The sequence below is a fragment of the Xenia sp. Carnegie-2017 genome, unplaced genomic scaffold, assembly GCF_021976095.1.
Source record: "Xenia sp. Carnegie-2017 unplaced genomic scaffold, XeniaSp_v1 HiC_scaffold_13, whole genome shotgun sequence".
NCBI classification, from domain to species: Eukaryota; Metazoa; Cnidaria; class Anthozoa; order Malacalcyonacea; family Xeniidae; genus Xenia; species Xenia sp. Carnegie-2017.
The window spans coordinates 9,377,674-9,392,650 of record NW_025813436.1 but is presented as its reverse complement, the minus strand read 5'-3'; the positions used below and the strand labels follow the sequence as shown (position 1 = coordinate 9,392,650).

Genomic DNA, 14,977 nt, shown 5'->3' with positions numbered 1-14,977 from the left:
CTCATTCTGTAATGGATCATATTTAGACGGTGACCAAATAGACTCAATCGAGTTTTGCTTTCGTTGCTTTAAGATATTTGATAATATATCAGAGACTATATCATTTAAATCTTTACTTTTAGTATTGAGTTTTCTTTTCTCTGAGCTATCATCGTAAATCAAAGGCTGATTATTTCTTCCTTCAACTAATGAGTCAAGATCTGATCGGAACACTGGAGAAGGAGACTTTGTTAGGCTCTTCAACTCATTGTTTTCTTTTGACAAATAATATTCATTCTTAAAATCATTGTTACCTTTCATTATAACTTTCATATCACCACCATTTGGTTCTAATAGCTGAGAGGGTGTTGAAATATCTCTATCACCATTGAGTTTTGTGGTTTTGCGTTCACTACTGAAGTCATCGTTATCTTCTTTCGTCTCCAAATAATTATTATCATTTACAATTTTATTTTGCATATTTTCATTTCCGTACGTAAGTCTTTCGCGCCAATTGTCTTTAACTTCATCATCTTTAAGATAAGTTCCTCTTGTTCTCACATTCTTGTTACTTTGTAGAGATCTTTTTCTTCGTGTAATATGTGAGAGGCGAGCAATACCACGTATACCTCTAGAAGGTATGTCCTCACATAGCTCACGTTTTATGCAAGACACAAGTAAACATCGTTGGTCTTGTAGCAAAGCAACATCACAGTCAGACTTCTGACAACAAAATTCCTTGCATGATTTCATGCTTGTCACAATTCCAACATCTGTGACAAACACATGATTTAGTCCACCACGCACAGTAGTAAAATACCGATCAGGACCTGGAATACAATCAGGCAATTTGTCAGAGTTTTCTTCTGTCTTTTGTGGGTGGATATGTGTTGTCGGTGAACCGCGGTTATAACCAGCAAAATTTTTACGAGGTCGTGCTTTTTCAAAGTTTGAATAAGAAAGATATTCATACGGTGTTGCAGGTTCATAATATTTTGCCTGGAGATAGGGATTAACATCTTCATTTCTTCGTGCATCATTAAGTAGGCTGGACTGTATCTTTCTGTTGTACCCTGGTTGATACATCATACCAATTTCATCGTACACGGGGAGAGCAGACATTTGAGACGCTCCTTTTAATTTAACTTTCTTACTTTTTACAACAAACGCCGCTGCTAATCTCATACCAGATAATAAAGATGATGGTTCTAATGCGCATGATTCACTGTCGTAGCATACAACTAAAAAGCAATTGTCACGCAACATGTATACCAAGTCACATTCGTCGATCTGGCAACAATGGCGAAAGCAGTCTTGAAAATTGTCGACCCTCCCCTGGTCTTTGAAATAACCCGACCTCAAACCATGACGTAGCGTAACATTGTAAGAGATCGGGTAGTGCAGGCATGAGGGAGGATCAACTTCATTTAACAACCCTGTGTGCCTGCGGAATGCCTGATTAGGCTCAACATTTCTATCATCAGAAACATCGTTAATTGATTGAATTGACGAGGATGGCTTTAAGAAACCTTCAGTTTTTGTTGGTTCAAGTACTTTGTCATGAGTCACCAATGATTGTTCGGTTAAAAGATCGACTAATTCATTTTCAATCAATGAATTTTTGCGATCATTTTTCTCTTCATCACCAAGGTGTTTATATTCTACCATTGCTGGATGAGATCCCTCCACTATTTCCTCTAATGATACATCTTTGTCGTTGTCAAAATAAATTCTCTGGGGGGAATGTTTAATTCGTCGTATATGTACAAGACTTGGATGATATTGTATTCGCCTTACTGGAGCGCTTGCGCAGTTTTGTAGATTAAAACAAGAAACTGTGTAACATATACCTTTGATCAACATAGCAACATCACATTTTATTCTCTTACAACACCATTCAATGCACTCGTTCATATTTAGCACTTCTCCTTGCTCTGTATATATGCCAGCATGTATTCCACCAATAAGTGTAACATCGTGTTCTACTTTCCCGGGAATACAATGCTCTCTTATATGCGTACTATGAGAAGGTTCTACTGCAGCTTTAACATTGATTCGAGGTTTATTACTATCACCTCGTTTCTCTTTTGAATAGATGAGATTTTTAGAAGTATTTTTATCGTGGTAAGACTTATCAAACACCAGCGTTTTAAACGGCTCCATTTTTTCTTTTTTTTGTTGCAACTTGTCTGAAGTTATAAACAAACGTTTACGAGGAGGAGCCTTTGCAGATTTGTTAAGGATATTTTTGTTGTATAAAATCTTGGCAAAAGATGCTGATAATTCGTGTGCCTCGTTTTTCGTGTCGAGCCACTGCATGATATCCTTGTGTCTTTTTACGTAGACAATCTTAGTGACAAATTTTGCATCTGAATTTGGGACAAGATCGCATTGATTTTTGCATAGTACACCAAAACACTCATTGAACACCATGAAAGCAAGATTGCAACCATTCCATTCGCAACAAAAGTGTACACACCTTTCCACTGAATTTACGATCCCAAAATATTTTCGTAATCCAAAGTTCTTTGGTATCATATTCAAGGAAGGATGACTTTTCACACAATTCCCTCGTTTCCTACTTTTCCTGGACTGTATATTATGTTCACTTGCAATTTTTACTCTCGCTTTTCTAACTTTGTTGTTAGTTAGACTGTCGCTGTTAATTTTTACTTTTGCTCTTTTCTTTATTTTGAAAGGTTTGTTTGGTCTTTGTTGTATGACTTCATTTAATTGTACCAAATGTTCGCCAATTTGTGTTTGCACGTTATTGTTCTTTGACTCGTTATAGTTTTCGCTCAAATAATGTGAAATTTTCAATCCTTGATTCACGTTACTCAAAGCTTGAAAATAACGTTTAAGTTTTTCTCCCTGTGAAATGAATGCTCTTGTATTCTTTAACGATTCCAGAGCAGGTATAGAAAGCGATATTGAACTCCATGTTATTACGCTGTTTTCATGAATTCGTGATTCCAACGCGTCTTTCAGTTCAGTCATAGTTTTTTCGTACAATCTGTTTGTATCGTAATTCTTAATCATGTCGTCCTTGATTTCAGTTATATGTGAATAGGACGAGGGGCTAACACGGTATGTAGAAGATGTTGAAATTATCTTTCGAGCGTGACGTCCAAGATCCAACTGGACAATGCTTCTCAGATTTTGTAGAACATAGTCTCCATCATCAGGTACATATATAAATTCATTGGATATGTCAGAGAGACTTTTTATTAATGTGTTCATACTTATACTTGGTATATTGACAGGTTTGACAATACTCGACTCCAAATGCAAAAGCTTGTTTTCTTCATCAATAATACGTGCGGAATAATAAGGAGGCGCATAACTCATAATTTGACCGTTAAATCTCCTATAATACGACGTAGTTTTAAAAGGATAAATGGCAAACGACTTATGATTGCCTTTTGTAGTTGTTGAATCCATTGGAATAAGATGATTATGGTCATCATTAGCATTTGCTATAGTGTAGAAGGTTTTTGAGTAGCTTTCATTATGTTTCGACCATCTAAGGGAAGAGAATTCATTTGGTTCGTGTTTTGTGATCATTGATTTTACATCTAAATGATAGTTACTGTAAGCACTAAAATTTTCCACATCACCAGAGCTAATCCATTTGCTATCTCTCGACAACAATGTTGCATTGAAATGCAGACTAGAGCTATCAACAGAATACATTGTACCTAATGGCACATGCTTTTGCGTAGCAATCATTGACCCAAGACGTTTGAAAATATGCCTTTTGTTCTTGTTCAGTGACATTGACGTAGCAAGTAGTGTATTAGAGATTTTCATTTGATAAATACTTCTTGCTGGTTGATCTTTGATATTAATGATTGACTCGAGATATCTCATGCGCTCATTCAATGAATACTGCTCGTGCATCAGACCGCGAATTTTCTCTTTACTCAAAGGAGAAATACCTGATCTAAATAAAGCTTCGACAACTTCCTCAGCCATATATTTTTTAAAATATGCTGATTTATTAACTACCGCAGAAGAAATAACAGAAACGTTATTGCTGGATTTTGCCATCGTCCAACTATTCATGGCTGGAGTTGTAATAACGGCAATCGGTGATTCCTTCAGTTTTGGTGTGGCAATGTTTTGTGACTTTTTATATATCTGAAAATGTTTCGGAACTGTCCAAGGATCATATATGGAAGACACAACTTTAATAAAATTGTTCTTTGTTAGCTTTTTGTCGTTGGTCACATTTTGCAAAGAATCGTTTTTAATATAGTTGAGATTATGCATAATATTCCTCAAATTTCCTTGTTCCAGAGATAAATTCCTCATCTTCAAAACAATTTTATACAGTGAGATGTTTTGGTGACTTTTTGAAAAGTTTATTGGTTGAATGCTAGCAGCGTTCTCTTTTAAAATTTCTAAGTTTATTTTACTTTTTGAATGAATTGATTGGGATGGATGTGTAGAATGCTGTTCTTTGAATGTTTCTAAATTGTATTTGCTGTTAGTTTTGTTAGCTTTGATAACCATATTGGTCATGGAGATAAATGATGGTGGATTTGACTGTGAAGATGAAAGAACAGCGCTTTCTTTTTTTCTTGACGTTAGTCTTAACATTGCAGATATGGTTTGAGGGGCGATATTTTCGTAAAGATATGCGTAGCTGACTTCATCATTAAATTTGTCTAATCTTATGTTTCTTGACGCGTGCAAGATCGTTGACGCAGATCTTTTAACGAAAACCAAAATTGTTTTTTCGCCATGTAATGCTTCAAAATGAAAGCATGGTCCATCTGAGAGGCAAGATACAATGTAACATTTACCGTACTGAATCATAGCAACATTGCAGTTTCGTACTCTGCAGCATTGCATACCACACAACCATGTATCTGAAACATTTTCATATAAGGTGACAATTCCGTGTAATCCATTTTTACCAATGACTAAATTTGAGATAACGTGTGGTTTTATTTCACAATTATCCGCAAAAGATGATGAAGAGCTGACAAATCTAAGTTCGGCAAGAGTTTCTTTTTTAACGAGAGCTACACTTGAATTAATTCTAGGATCATGTGTTAGCGAACACTCCTCATGTTTGCAGTCAATTGCATAACAAATGCGTTTTTCAAACAATGCTGTGTTGCAGCGTTTAGATTCACAACATTTCTCTACACATGTTTCCATACTGTTCATATTTTCATAATGAATATATCGCTTTTCCACAGCATTGCTGATGGTGATTTGCTCAAGAATTGTTGATGTACTTTTACATTTTATCACGTGTTCATCTTTTTCATAAACTTTAAACGCTTCCTCCAAATGTTGTACTGTTTGTAGTATTCCTTTTATCGTCCCGTTGTGTTTTGAAGATAGGTTTTTAAGCGCAAGATAAATTTTTGATGATATTGATGAATTAAAATTCTGACTGCTCCTTGTTGAATCTATCTTTGAAGGGATATTATTTAACGAAACTTTTTCATTTGTAAGATGCATGATGATTCTCTCAAGACGCTGCATTCGTGAATCAACACCCTTAATTACATTTATCATTTTTTCACCCGACTTTTTTGCACTCACTGCGGTTTGGAAAACATATTTTAAACGATTGAAAAGTTTCTTCAACTGTTGAGCATATGGGATGTTTAAGATGGAAGATTTTCCCAACATTCTGTCCACATGCTTAAAATGATTAACCAAGTGTGTTCTGTTTTTATGTAGTTTACTTTTTGCTAATGATGACAGGTTTAAAATGGAGTATTTGTGACTCTGAATATGCTTTGTTGCGTTCCTTAACGATACCTTTTCATTGAAATTATTGAAGCTGGAGAATGTATTGAAATATTTTTTTGAATTCAATGATGAAATCGTTTTGTTTCCATGGTCTTCATTTCTATAATTAACCTTGAAAATCAATTTCTTTAGTGTCTCTTCACTCACGTTCCTTCTCATTTTATTTGCAGTTTTAGGTTCAATCCTGAACACCCAATAGTTTAGTCTTTTTTTATTTGGGTTCTTTTTATTTTCAATGCTTTTAATGTTTTCCTGGAAGTTTTGAAATGGTTTTTGAAGAGAATTATTTTTATGACTTCGTCGATAATGTTTGATTTTGTTAAATAAGCCACTTTCTCTTACTTTGCGTTCCATAAGGTTAATTTTTGTTCTCTGTACATTGTTGATGTTGTTATGAAAATTTTTGATAAGCCCAGTTTTTGTAAAGCTCGAATTTTGATTGTTATAGTCAATGGAAAATGTATAGTTGTACTTATCATTGAACGATTGCTTTTTCATCATACTTGTCTTGTCTTTCCCTTTCTTGCTGTCTCCAAATCGTATGTGAAAATCAAGATGCGTCGGGTTAGTTTCATTGACAATAACTTCAGCCACGGTTTCATTTGATACGGGAATTTTGTAATTGGAGCCAACTTCCTCTTCGTGTTTTGTTTCGTTGAGAGAATGAAAAAGACCCTTCTTATGTTGAACATTAAAAACCATTTGGTGAAAATTTAATTCTTTCGCATAATCTGAGTAAGGTACAAGATGGCTTGGTGACAATTTTCTCCGATCTGAAAACGTATTTATTTAAAATAAGTTTACTAAGTTAATGACACTATACAACCAACTTTGAAAAATGTATACTCACATTTTTTGTCTTTTTTAACGGTCTTTGATTTTTTTTGTAATTCATTTAAATCTAAAGAAGATTGTTGCAGGTTTAAATGTGTTTTTAGACAAACTAAGTAAGTAAAAAAACTTACCGCTTGATAATTTTTTTCGTACAACATTTTCACGCCAAACGTGCCCACTAACATTCGCCACAGGATGTTTGACATATTTAAAAAATATCCAGTTTTTCTGTTTTTCATTATTTTCTCTCCCAATTGGTTTATAATCTTTAATCAGCTGAAATTTCTCTGATCTTGCAGTAATTTTTGTTTTGTCATTATGATCAACTCTCCATTTCTTTAAAATTGTCTGTTTATTTTTATTATTTGGCCAATTCCTACGATTGTTATGATCGTAAACTTCCTGTTTACTTTTCTCCAAGTCTTCAATAGAGACATTTTTCAACACTTTTTCTTTGTGTCTCGGTCTTTCCTTGTCTTCAACTTTTCTTTGCATTTTGTTTGTTTTTTCCTCTCGTCTGTTTTCTTTTATTGTCGTGTCTCTTTCAACCTTAGACTTACTATTCTTAATAAATGTATTTCTAGATTTATAATTTTCATTTATTTCTTCAGTTGTAAAATTTTGCTCATTCCCAATATCATCAAGTATATCCTTTTTACGTTTGGTTGCAATTGCTTGTTTTCTATTCGCAGGAATACGTTTACCACCTTTTTTAACTTTTGTGACATTGTTTATCAAGTGTTGACTATTAGGAGGAATATGCTTACTGTCAATTGATGCTTTATGTGCAATTTTTCTGAAATTCTCTGTTGTCTGGTTTCCTCTTTCAAGTTTTTTCAGCAAAGAATTTTTGGATATGTTTTCCAATTTTTCCGATAAAGCTTCGTAGTACGTGTGATTCTTAATTTTTGTTCTGTTTGGCTCACCATTTTCATCGGTCGTCATGTTAGAAATTATCAGACTGAATGGCATATTTTTTCTATTGTCCTTTGAATTCATTTTTCTACGTTTACTAGACATACTTGGAGCAAATATCAGATGCTTTTTAGGTTTTGTGAGCTTTTTTGATACTTCTCTCATTAGAGGCGAAGAATAGAGAAAATGAACATTTTCTTCATCATCATGTGGAAGACTGAAATTCCTGACTCCTTTCATGCTTTCATTAAATGATATTTTCCAAGGCCACATCTCGTTCCCATGAAATTGTTCTTTAGTTGGCGGAGAGCTTCTCATCGTGTTTTTACCATCTAACTCCTGTTTTTCTGGTTTCAATATCTTATTACCATTGACATTCTTTCCATGCAAATCATGTTTACGACAAATATGTTTTAACTCATTGCCATTATTTACATGAATATTTTTAAATTTAGGAATGATATCTCCATGCGCACCTTGAAGACGATACGAAATGTAATTTTTCTTTGTCATATTCTTCAAATGAACAGCCTTACTCTCATTTGTATCGTTCATTTTTGTAACTGGAAAATTCCTTAAAGGACGTTTATGTTTCATTAATAATTGTGAGTTGTACTTCATACAAAAGTTATCATTGCACGAAAGATTGGTGTCTGTTAAACGGAATCCATTCATACGGTTTGTTTCAGTAGTGGCAATTTGAGTATCTATTTTTTTGGCTTTTATCAAACGGGAGTAATCTGTTTTGTTACTAAGTTTATAATTTTCGTTTGTTGTGTTTTCTTGCTCTTTTAACTTACTTTGTGATATATTTTTATAGGATCCATTTACAGTTTGTAGTACATACGATGCTTCATGCCATTCTGTATCATTATCGCTGTTATTGTAGAAATCATATAAAACACCATTTCCTTTGTTCAAAAAAGGTGGAAGTTCGGATGGATGTCGTTTCGAGAGCCACGCAATATGTGCAAAATGCTTATTATGAGTTGATAATTTTATATGATTGTGCATCTCTTTAGGCTTCTTTTTATTGATCTTGGTAGTTTTTAGATTATTCGTCATCAATCTTTTGCTCATCTCAGAGAAAAAAGGTTTCTTCTTGTTCTTTTTCTCGTAGCTGTGATGACTGACTTGAATTACTTTAGATTGCTTTTTCTCCTTTTGATTTTTTTTCTGCTCTGTTTTTTTAGTTTTGATTTTATCTCCAACCCAATTTCGTTGAACTTCCCTAGGTCTTTTGTCATGTTTTAATGAGGTTTTTGCCCCGTCATTTACAAAAACTTTATTCAAACTATTTAGTGTAAACAAACTTTTATTTTGCCTTATATGATGAAGATAGGATAAGCCAATTGGTAAAGCAAGAGACACACATCCGCGTTTATCCTCATAGCAATGAAGGGAATAGCAAAATTTCCCAATTTGAAATGCCACATTACAGCCATTTTGTAAACAACACAAGCCTCCACATTCACTACTTACGTTTGTTTTACCACTAAGTTTCCACTGTCCTGGTTTAAGAGCATCATTGCCATTGTCAGCATCGTGGAGGCATGTAATTTTCTTTCGTTTCGCTTTCTCTATTGTAGAGTTCCTTGCATGTAATCTTTCTTTTTCGTTGGTGGTTTTTATGTCATCTTTATTTATGCCTATACCCTTCTTTGCTGAAGTTTGTGAATGAAATGGTCGACCCATTTCCGGATGTGAGCTGTTTGCATTCGTTTCCTCCTTTGAGAGTTTGGTTTTGGCATTAATTCTTTCATTTTTAATAGAAGAAATGCCTTTCAACCCTAGATTTTTCTCGCTCATCGACGAACTAGTTGTTTTACTTGTTTTAAGTTGTAAGGGCTTGTTCAAGCTGTATTCGATTTGGTGTTCTCTTCGTATGCTAATGATTTTGGAAGTAAACTCCAGCGAGCTCCAACGTGGAACGATTTCACAAAGCGTTGCATGAAAGCACTCTACATTGTAGCATTCCTCATCGAGAAGAAGCGCTATGTCACATTTTAAATAACCACAACACAGCTTTCCGCACTCTTCTGGATGTTGAACTCGACCAGCTGGAACAAATAAACCTCCACTAAAGCCACCTCTTATAAAGGAATTGTGATGTACATTGATAACATTACACTTTGTATCAAGATTTATATCTTTAGACACGTTTCTTAAAGACTTTTCCCCTTGGTTTTCATTAGTCCCTTTTTCACCCCTTTTTGGCTCTTTTTCAAAATTCTGAGCATTTCCTTTCCCAATCTTTTGACTTAACGGTATTGTTCTGTTAAAAACAGAACTCATTCCTTCACCTCGTTTCAGTAATTCTTCACCAATTTTTATCAAATACTTCCCAACCGAGGTAACATTTCGTGTTCCAACAATATCATAAATTTTATCTTTGTTCAAGGGAGATTTTTTGGCCAAGATCATGTTCTTGCCTGCTTCAATAGCAGCTTTCCCAACTTCAAAAATTCTCTTTGTTATTACATAGACATGGCTATGATTTGACGAAATAAGGTTTCGTTTTGTCGAGTTATCAGGATTTGATTTGCTAATAGTTTTTGTTATTGAAATTGGAAATGCATTGCGAAAACTTGAATTGTGTGGTTGAGCTCCATGGAAATCTGAACTCGCAAAGAAACTATTATTTGTTTCTTTGAAATATTCAAGCGAATTATTAAAAGGAGAGAGTTTTTTGGGTAAATACCCTGAAGGAACTTGTGAGTGCAACAAAACATGCTTTCTATGCAAGAGGTGTTCTTGCTGTATATCTGTTTGTTTCGATTTTATTGCTGCCAATTTTGAAAGGTTGGACTGAATTCCACTGTTTTCAAACAGTCTTACATCGTTATCTGATTGATCTTTTAATATGCTTGATATCATATCAAGCATATTCTCATCCTGTTTTAAGTATTTTTCTTGCGCAGCGTCAAAAAGAGTCGTGTCATCTTTTTCATTGGAGCTTTCAGAGGTAAGTTGTAAGAGTAAATCATTAAGCTCTATTTCCATCTCATTTACAAAATCATTTAATCTTTCATCATTGATTCGACTACTCTTTGTAACATTTTTTCTGTCAAAACTATTGTCAAAGTTTTGTCTTTTCTTTTGAATATCCCCAATATTAATATCTTTAACAAAACTGTTGTCACCAACATTTCCACCATTTTTAAATTTAGAAACAGCAAAAGAAGCATTGTTGGTTTCGTTAATAACATAATTCTTTGGCTTAAAATCATCGTCAGAGTAACTTTTGATAGGATTCTGACGTTTCCTTTTTTCATCACTTTGAAATGTAACGTTCATACAATTATAACCAGCAGAACATGTGATATTAGGATTTAGGTTTGGCTTTTGCATAAAATCTGGCGTTCTTTTGTCTAATATTTCTAATATCTGATTGACATCATTGATGATCTTGGCTAGGAGAGTTGCATTATGTTTTATGCTATGTGCAGATCTATTTGTTTTATCTTCATTATGTTTTCGTTGGTGAAAGTATGATGGTGCAATATCTGGATGAATCTCTCTTACTTTGATAAATCTGATCCTCGTCAATCTTCTCTTGAATGCCTTTTTATTTCCCTCTTGAGAGTTAATTGAACGTTTTTTCCTTCTTGATGAAGTATTTTTACCTAAATAAGAATAGGAAAACTCGTTGTTTACAATGAATGATATAGTGCACAATTACTCCAATGCACACCAAAGATAATTAGTTGTTCCACAGCCTCATGAGAGGTACTCTTTTCATATATTTAGATTTACATATAACTATAACAATCGTTGGTGAACGAAATCAATGCTTTGCAAACATGGAAATATTAAGCTAACCAGCAAGTTAATGGTTTTCAGACATTACCTTAATTGATTTAAAAAAATTACAATTTATTCACAGCCAAATGAATGAAGATAAATAAACCTGTTATTTATGCTACAATGATCATCAAAAAAATATTTTTAGGAACTATACAACTTTTAACATGTTTTGCAGCAGTAAAAATAAATGTAACTTTATGATTTATTCACAAAACCGTGAATATAAATACCATGGTATGAGTTAGAAGAAAAAGAGAGCAATATTTGCGTCGGTTCAAAAGAATGAAAATATTGTCGTTTTAAGACACAGGTACCAGTCTCAATGAACGGAAAACACTTTAGTTGACGTTTGAGATGAAATATAAGACGAGCAAAAGAAATAAATACATGTTCATGGAATATTTTGGTGGAAACTGTAATAAATATTAACTGCATGCTACAAAATTTAATCTGTTAAAATAAATGGTCGCAATGTAAAGAGCTAGAGAGAGAGAGAGTAATATAACATGCATGACCATTGTAAAATGCTCCATTATACTTTCTAAAACACATGCTTTAATGTTACTTGAGTTTAGATCTATTCCATTCACTAACAACTTTAATGAAAAATAAAATAAAAAATGAGGACGATGCTTACCTTTCCATACTTTTTCTTTGTCAGTTATAGAACAGTTAGAGTAACATCTTAATCGTATTTCTTCCTTACTTTGGAGACAAATCTTTTCTATGCCTGCCCGTTTTTGACACCATATTCTCTTACAACACCATGCAAAACATCGCTTACTTTTGATTGATGTCTTCGCGTGTTGTGTCCAGTGATTGAAAATCTTTCTTTCACGGATCGCTTCGCTAAATGTCAGCGGTCCAGTAAAGCGAAAAAAGTGCGATCCAAATTTACAAACAGCTTTTTTTGGATGAATGATGTCCCTCGCCCTTGTCACATAAATACATAAAGCTAGAGGGAAAAAACAATAATAGCACATTTGCATTCATCGCTTTTAATGAATAATTTTTAAGATGATAGATACTACTAACCTGCCAAAACAACGGTGTAAGTTAAAAGCACCTTTATACACGAATAAAAAACGTTTTGTCTCCAAAACATACCATAACTGCGCAAAACGAGACAATCTTTACAAAACTCAGTCGTATATTTTCATTTCTTTTCTTGCATACGGATATTTCTTTATAACATTCTCATATTTCTCATTTTGTGGAAGTTTGCGCTGCTTATTGGAGCGAAGTAAGTCGTTCAGGACATATGACGCCACTGTGCCATAGGAATCGAAGGGTGACGTGTTTTAAACATGTCACAGCTTTAAATATACAATGTTTAAGAACACATCTTATACGACAAATAACTTAGATAGCGTAATGTCCGACTATAGTCGTTGCTCATATACTTTTTTCTTAAGAAGTTTTTTTTTATGTTTAAGATACAAACGTGGAAATCATTTGAAGATACACCAGTGTTATGTTTATTGACCAGAACCTCGTCAAAAAGGTGACCAACGGACCGAAATAGTCCGGAATCAATGGCTTCATTTAGCTGCGTGAAATCAATTTCAAGCGTGACGTCATTTAAGAAAATTTACAATTCTAGTTATTCTACCAAAGATGATAGAAGTATTTTGGAAATTTGTGAACATTGTCAATCATTCATCTGTCAGAAATGAAACAAGAAAAAGAAACGGTGAACTTGAAGAAGAAATAAATTAAAGCTATATTAAAGCTATATTGAAGCTATATTAAAGCTATATTAAAGCTATATTAAAGCTATATTAAAGAAAGTCTTTGTTAGCGCACCGCAATTTCATTTGTGCCCGGCTAAAAATTCACAATAACCATATGCATTTCATATTATTCTGCATTCAATCCAATAATTTACCGTAAGGTGGTATGACGAGTTGCACTTAGCACTCTACTCAATTTTCACCAGCATATGAAAACAACAACAAACAATTTGCGAGCCCGCAAACAACTATTGTGCGAACTATTGCGTAAAAAATATTTTGATAAAATGGCGGAAAGTACAAGCAATGATCAGTCCACTAAATCACTTGTAGAAATTTTGAATATAGACCCAGAACTGGCAAAATATTATTTAACTAGAGCAAGATGGAGTATAGAGGTAAATTTATAGTATAACGAGTTTTTAAACACGATATTTTTTAGATAGGACTGTCAAAGTCACTGGTCGAATTTGACTGTTATTATATTACCATCATAGGGTGCAATCAACGAGTTCTACTCTGACACATTAAATGATACTCAACCACATGGACAAGAAAAGGTTAGTTTACTCAGGGATTATGGTGTGTTTTACTATACTTGTGGCACTAGTTTTATTGTTTAATTTAATGAAGCCACCACCACCAACTTATTTGGAGACTGTTCGGCCTACAAGGTATTTATCAAAATATGTTTATAATATTTGTACTCACATTATAGTTCACTTCTTATTGATTGATAAGTAGGTCTAGGATGCTGAAACTTCTTTGCTGGAATCTTGATGGATTGGATTTAGAGAATCTTGATGAAAGAACAGTGGCAGTGCTTGAAAGTATTCTATTAAAGAAACCGGATGTTGTTCTTTTACAAGAAGTTGTTGATTTTTCATTGAAAATTCTTCAAGAAAAGTGTCATGGGTAAGTTAAAATTCTAACCAAAATTAATATCTTTGTACTATTATGTTCTTACCATTACATATGAAACTAACTAAAAGCTATTTTTCTTTAGTTACCTGGTGTTGGCTGGTGACAAGTTAGGTTCCTATTTTAATGCCATATTAATACGAAGTGATACTGTTGAGACAAAGGAAACATCACTGAAGGTGGTTCCTTTTGAGAAGAGCGTCATGGGGCGACATTATCTCATTCAACCAATTAAGTTCTTTAATGCAAAGATTGTTTTGATGACATCACATCTTGAAAGTTGTGGAGAATATTCTGGAGAACGAAAAAGGCAGTTGTCAGAAATTTTAGATTACATAAAACGTCAAAATGAAAATTTTAACGTTATCTTTGGGGGAGACACAAATCTTCGTGACAAAGAAGTTAAGGATTTGGGAGGGATTCCTATGGGTATTTTTGATGCTTGGGAGAGCTGTGGTAGTGAGCTGACTACCAAGTACACATGGAATATGGCTGAAAATGATAACCTTGGAAGAGAATTTCGACCACCTCCAAAATTGCGTTTTGACAGAATATTTATTCGACCTGCTAAGGGAGAAACAGCAATACGACCAAATTCCTTTTCTTTGATTGGAAAAGAACGTTTAGGCAACTGTGGACGTTTTCCAAGCGATCATTGGGGAATTTGGTTGGACCTACGAGTAGAGTGACATTGTTATACTGTTAACACTTTCATAGTAGCTTTCAATTTTATTGTTCAAATAAATTAGAGCAATAACGTGTAGTTAAGGTATACTTTGATTTTTAACTTTCAGTTAAAATTCAACATTTGCACGTAAACATTTTTGAATGGAGCTAATGAAAATTACAGGTGATTGACTCTAAATTGGACTTGTTCGTACAAAATTCAACCTGTTATGCATGAAAGAATATAACAAAAAACCTGTTTTTGATGAACACTGTCTACAATTAGATATGTGGCAAATTTTATAAAGATTATCGAAATGGTATTAAAATAATTGAGAAATGTCTAA

General features: G+C 33.7%; 2 protein-coding genes across 3 annotated transcripts in view; one reads left to right on the top strand and one right to left on the bottom strand.

Moving 5' to 3' along the window:
- The window catches only part of LOC124452983, a 14,150-nt gene extending 313 nt beyond the window's left edge, over positions 1-13,837 (bottom strand). The window contains exons 1-6 of the mRNA XM_047003654.1: positions 13,755-13,837; positions 12,346-12,973; positions 11,948-12,265; positions 6,720-11,129; positions 6,605-6,655; positions 294-6,527 (exon numbers count right to left, since the gene is read on the bottom strand). Coding sequence (XP_046859610.1) covers positions 294-6,527; positions 6,605-6,655; positions 6,720-11,129; positions 11,948-12,265; positions 12,346-12,415 — 11,083 coding nt within the window. The 5' untranslated portion in view covers positions 12,416-12,973; positions 13,755-13,837. The remainder of the gene's footprint in view (positions 1-293; positions 6,528-6,604; positions 6,656-6,719; positions 11,130-11,947; positions 12,266-12,345; positions 12,974-13,754) is intronic.
- On the top strand, positions 13,297-14,977 carry LOC124453079 (tyrosyl-DNA phosphodiesterase 2-like). 2 transcript variants are annotated; one of them, XM_047003846.1, is made up of 5 exons: positions 13,297-13,441; positions 13,541-13,603; positions 13,677-13,717; positions 13,788-13,958; positions 14,050-14,977. In XM_047003846.1, the coding sequence occupies exons 1-5, from the start codon at positions 13,331-13,333 to the stop codon at positions 14,651-14,653; spliced, it is 990 nt and encodes a 329-aa protein (XP_046859802.1). In that variant the 5' UTR covers positions 13,297-13,330; the 3' UTR covers positions 14,654-14,977. The 2 variants fall into 2 exon arrangements, with proteins under 2 accessions (XP_046859802.1, XP_046859800.1); XM_047003844.1 differs by having other exon boundaries at positions 13,785-13,958.

Bases quoted from the DNA above. Each gene is read 5' to 3' on its own strand.
- LOC124453079 (XM_047003844.1), top strand. From the start codon at position 13,331: ATGGCGGAAAGTACAAGCAATGATCAGTCCACTAAATCACTTGTAGAA. The intron at 13,604-13,676 runs GTTAGTTTACTC...AATTTAATGAAG, and splicing joins AACCACATGGACAAGAAAAG to CCACCACCACCAACTTATTT. The intron at 13,959-14,049 runs GTAAGTTAAAAT...ATTTTTCTTTAG, and splicing joins CTTCAAGAAAAGTGTCATGG to TTACCTGGTGTTGGCTGGTG.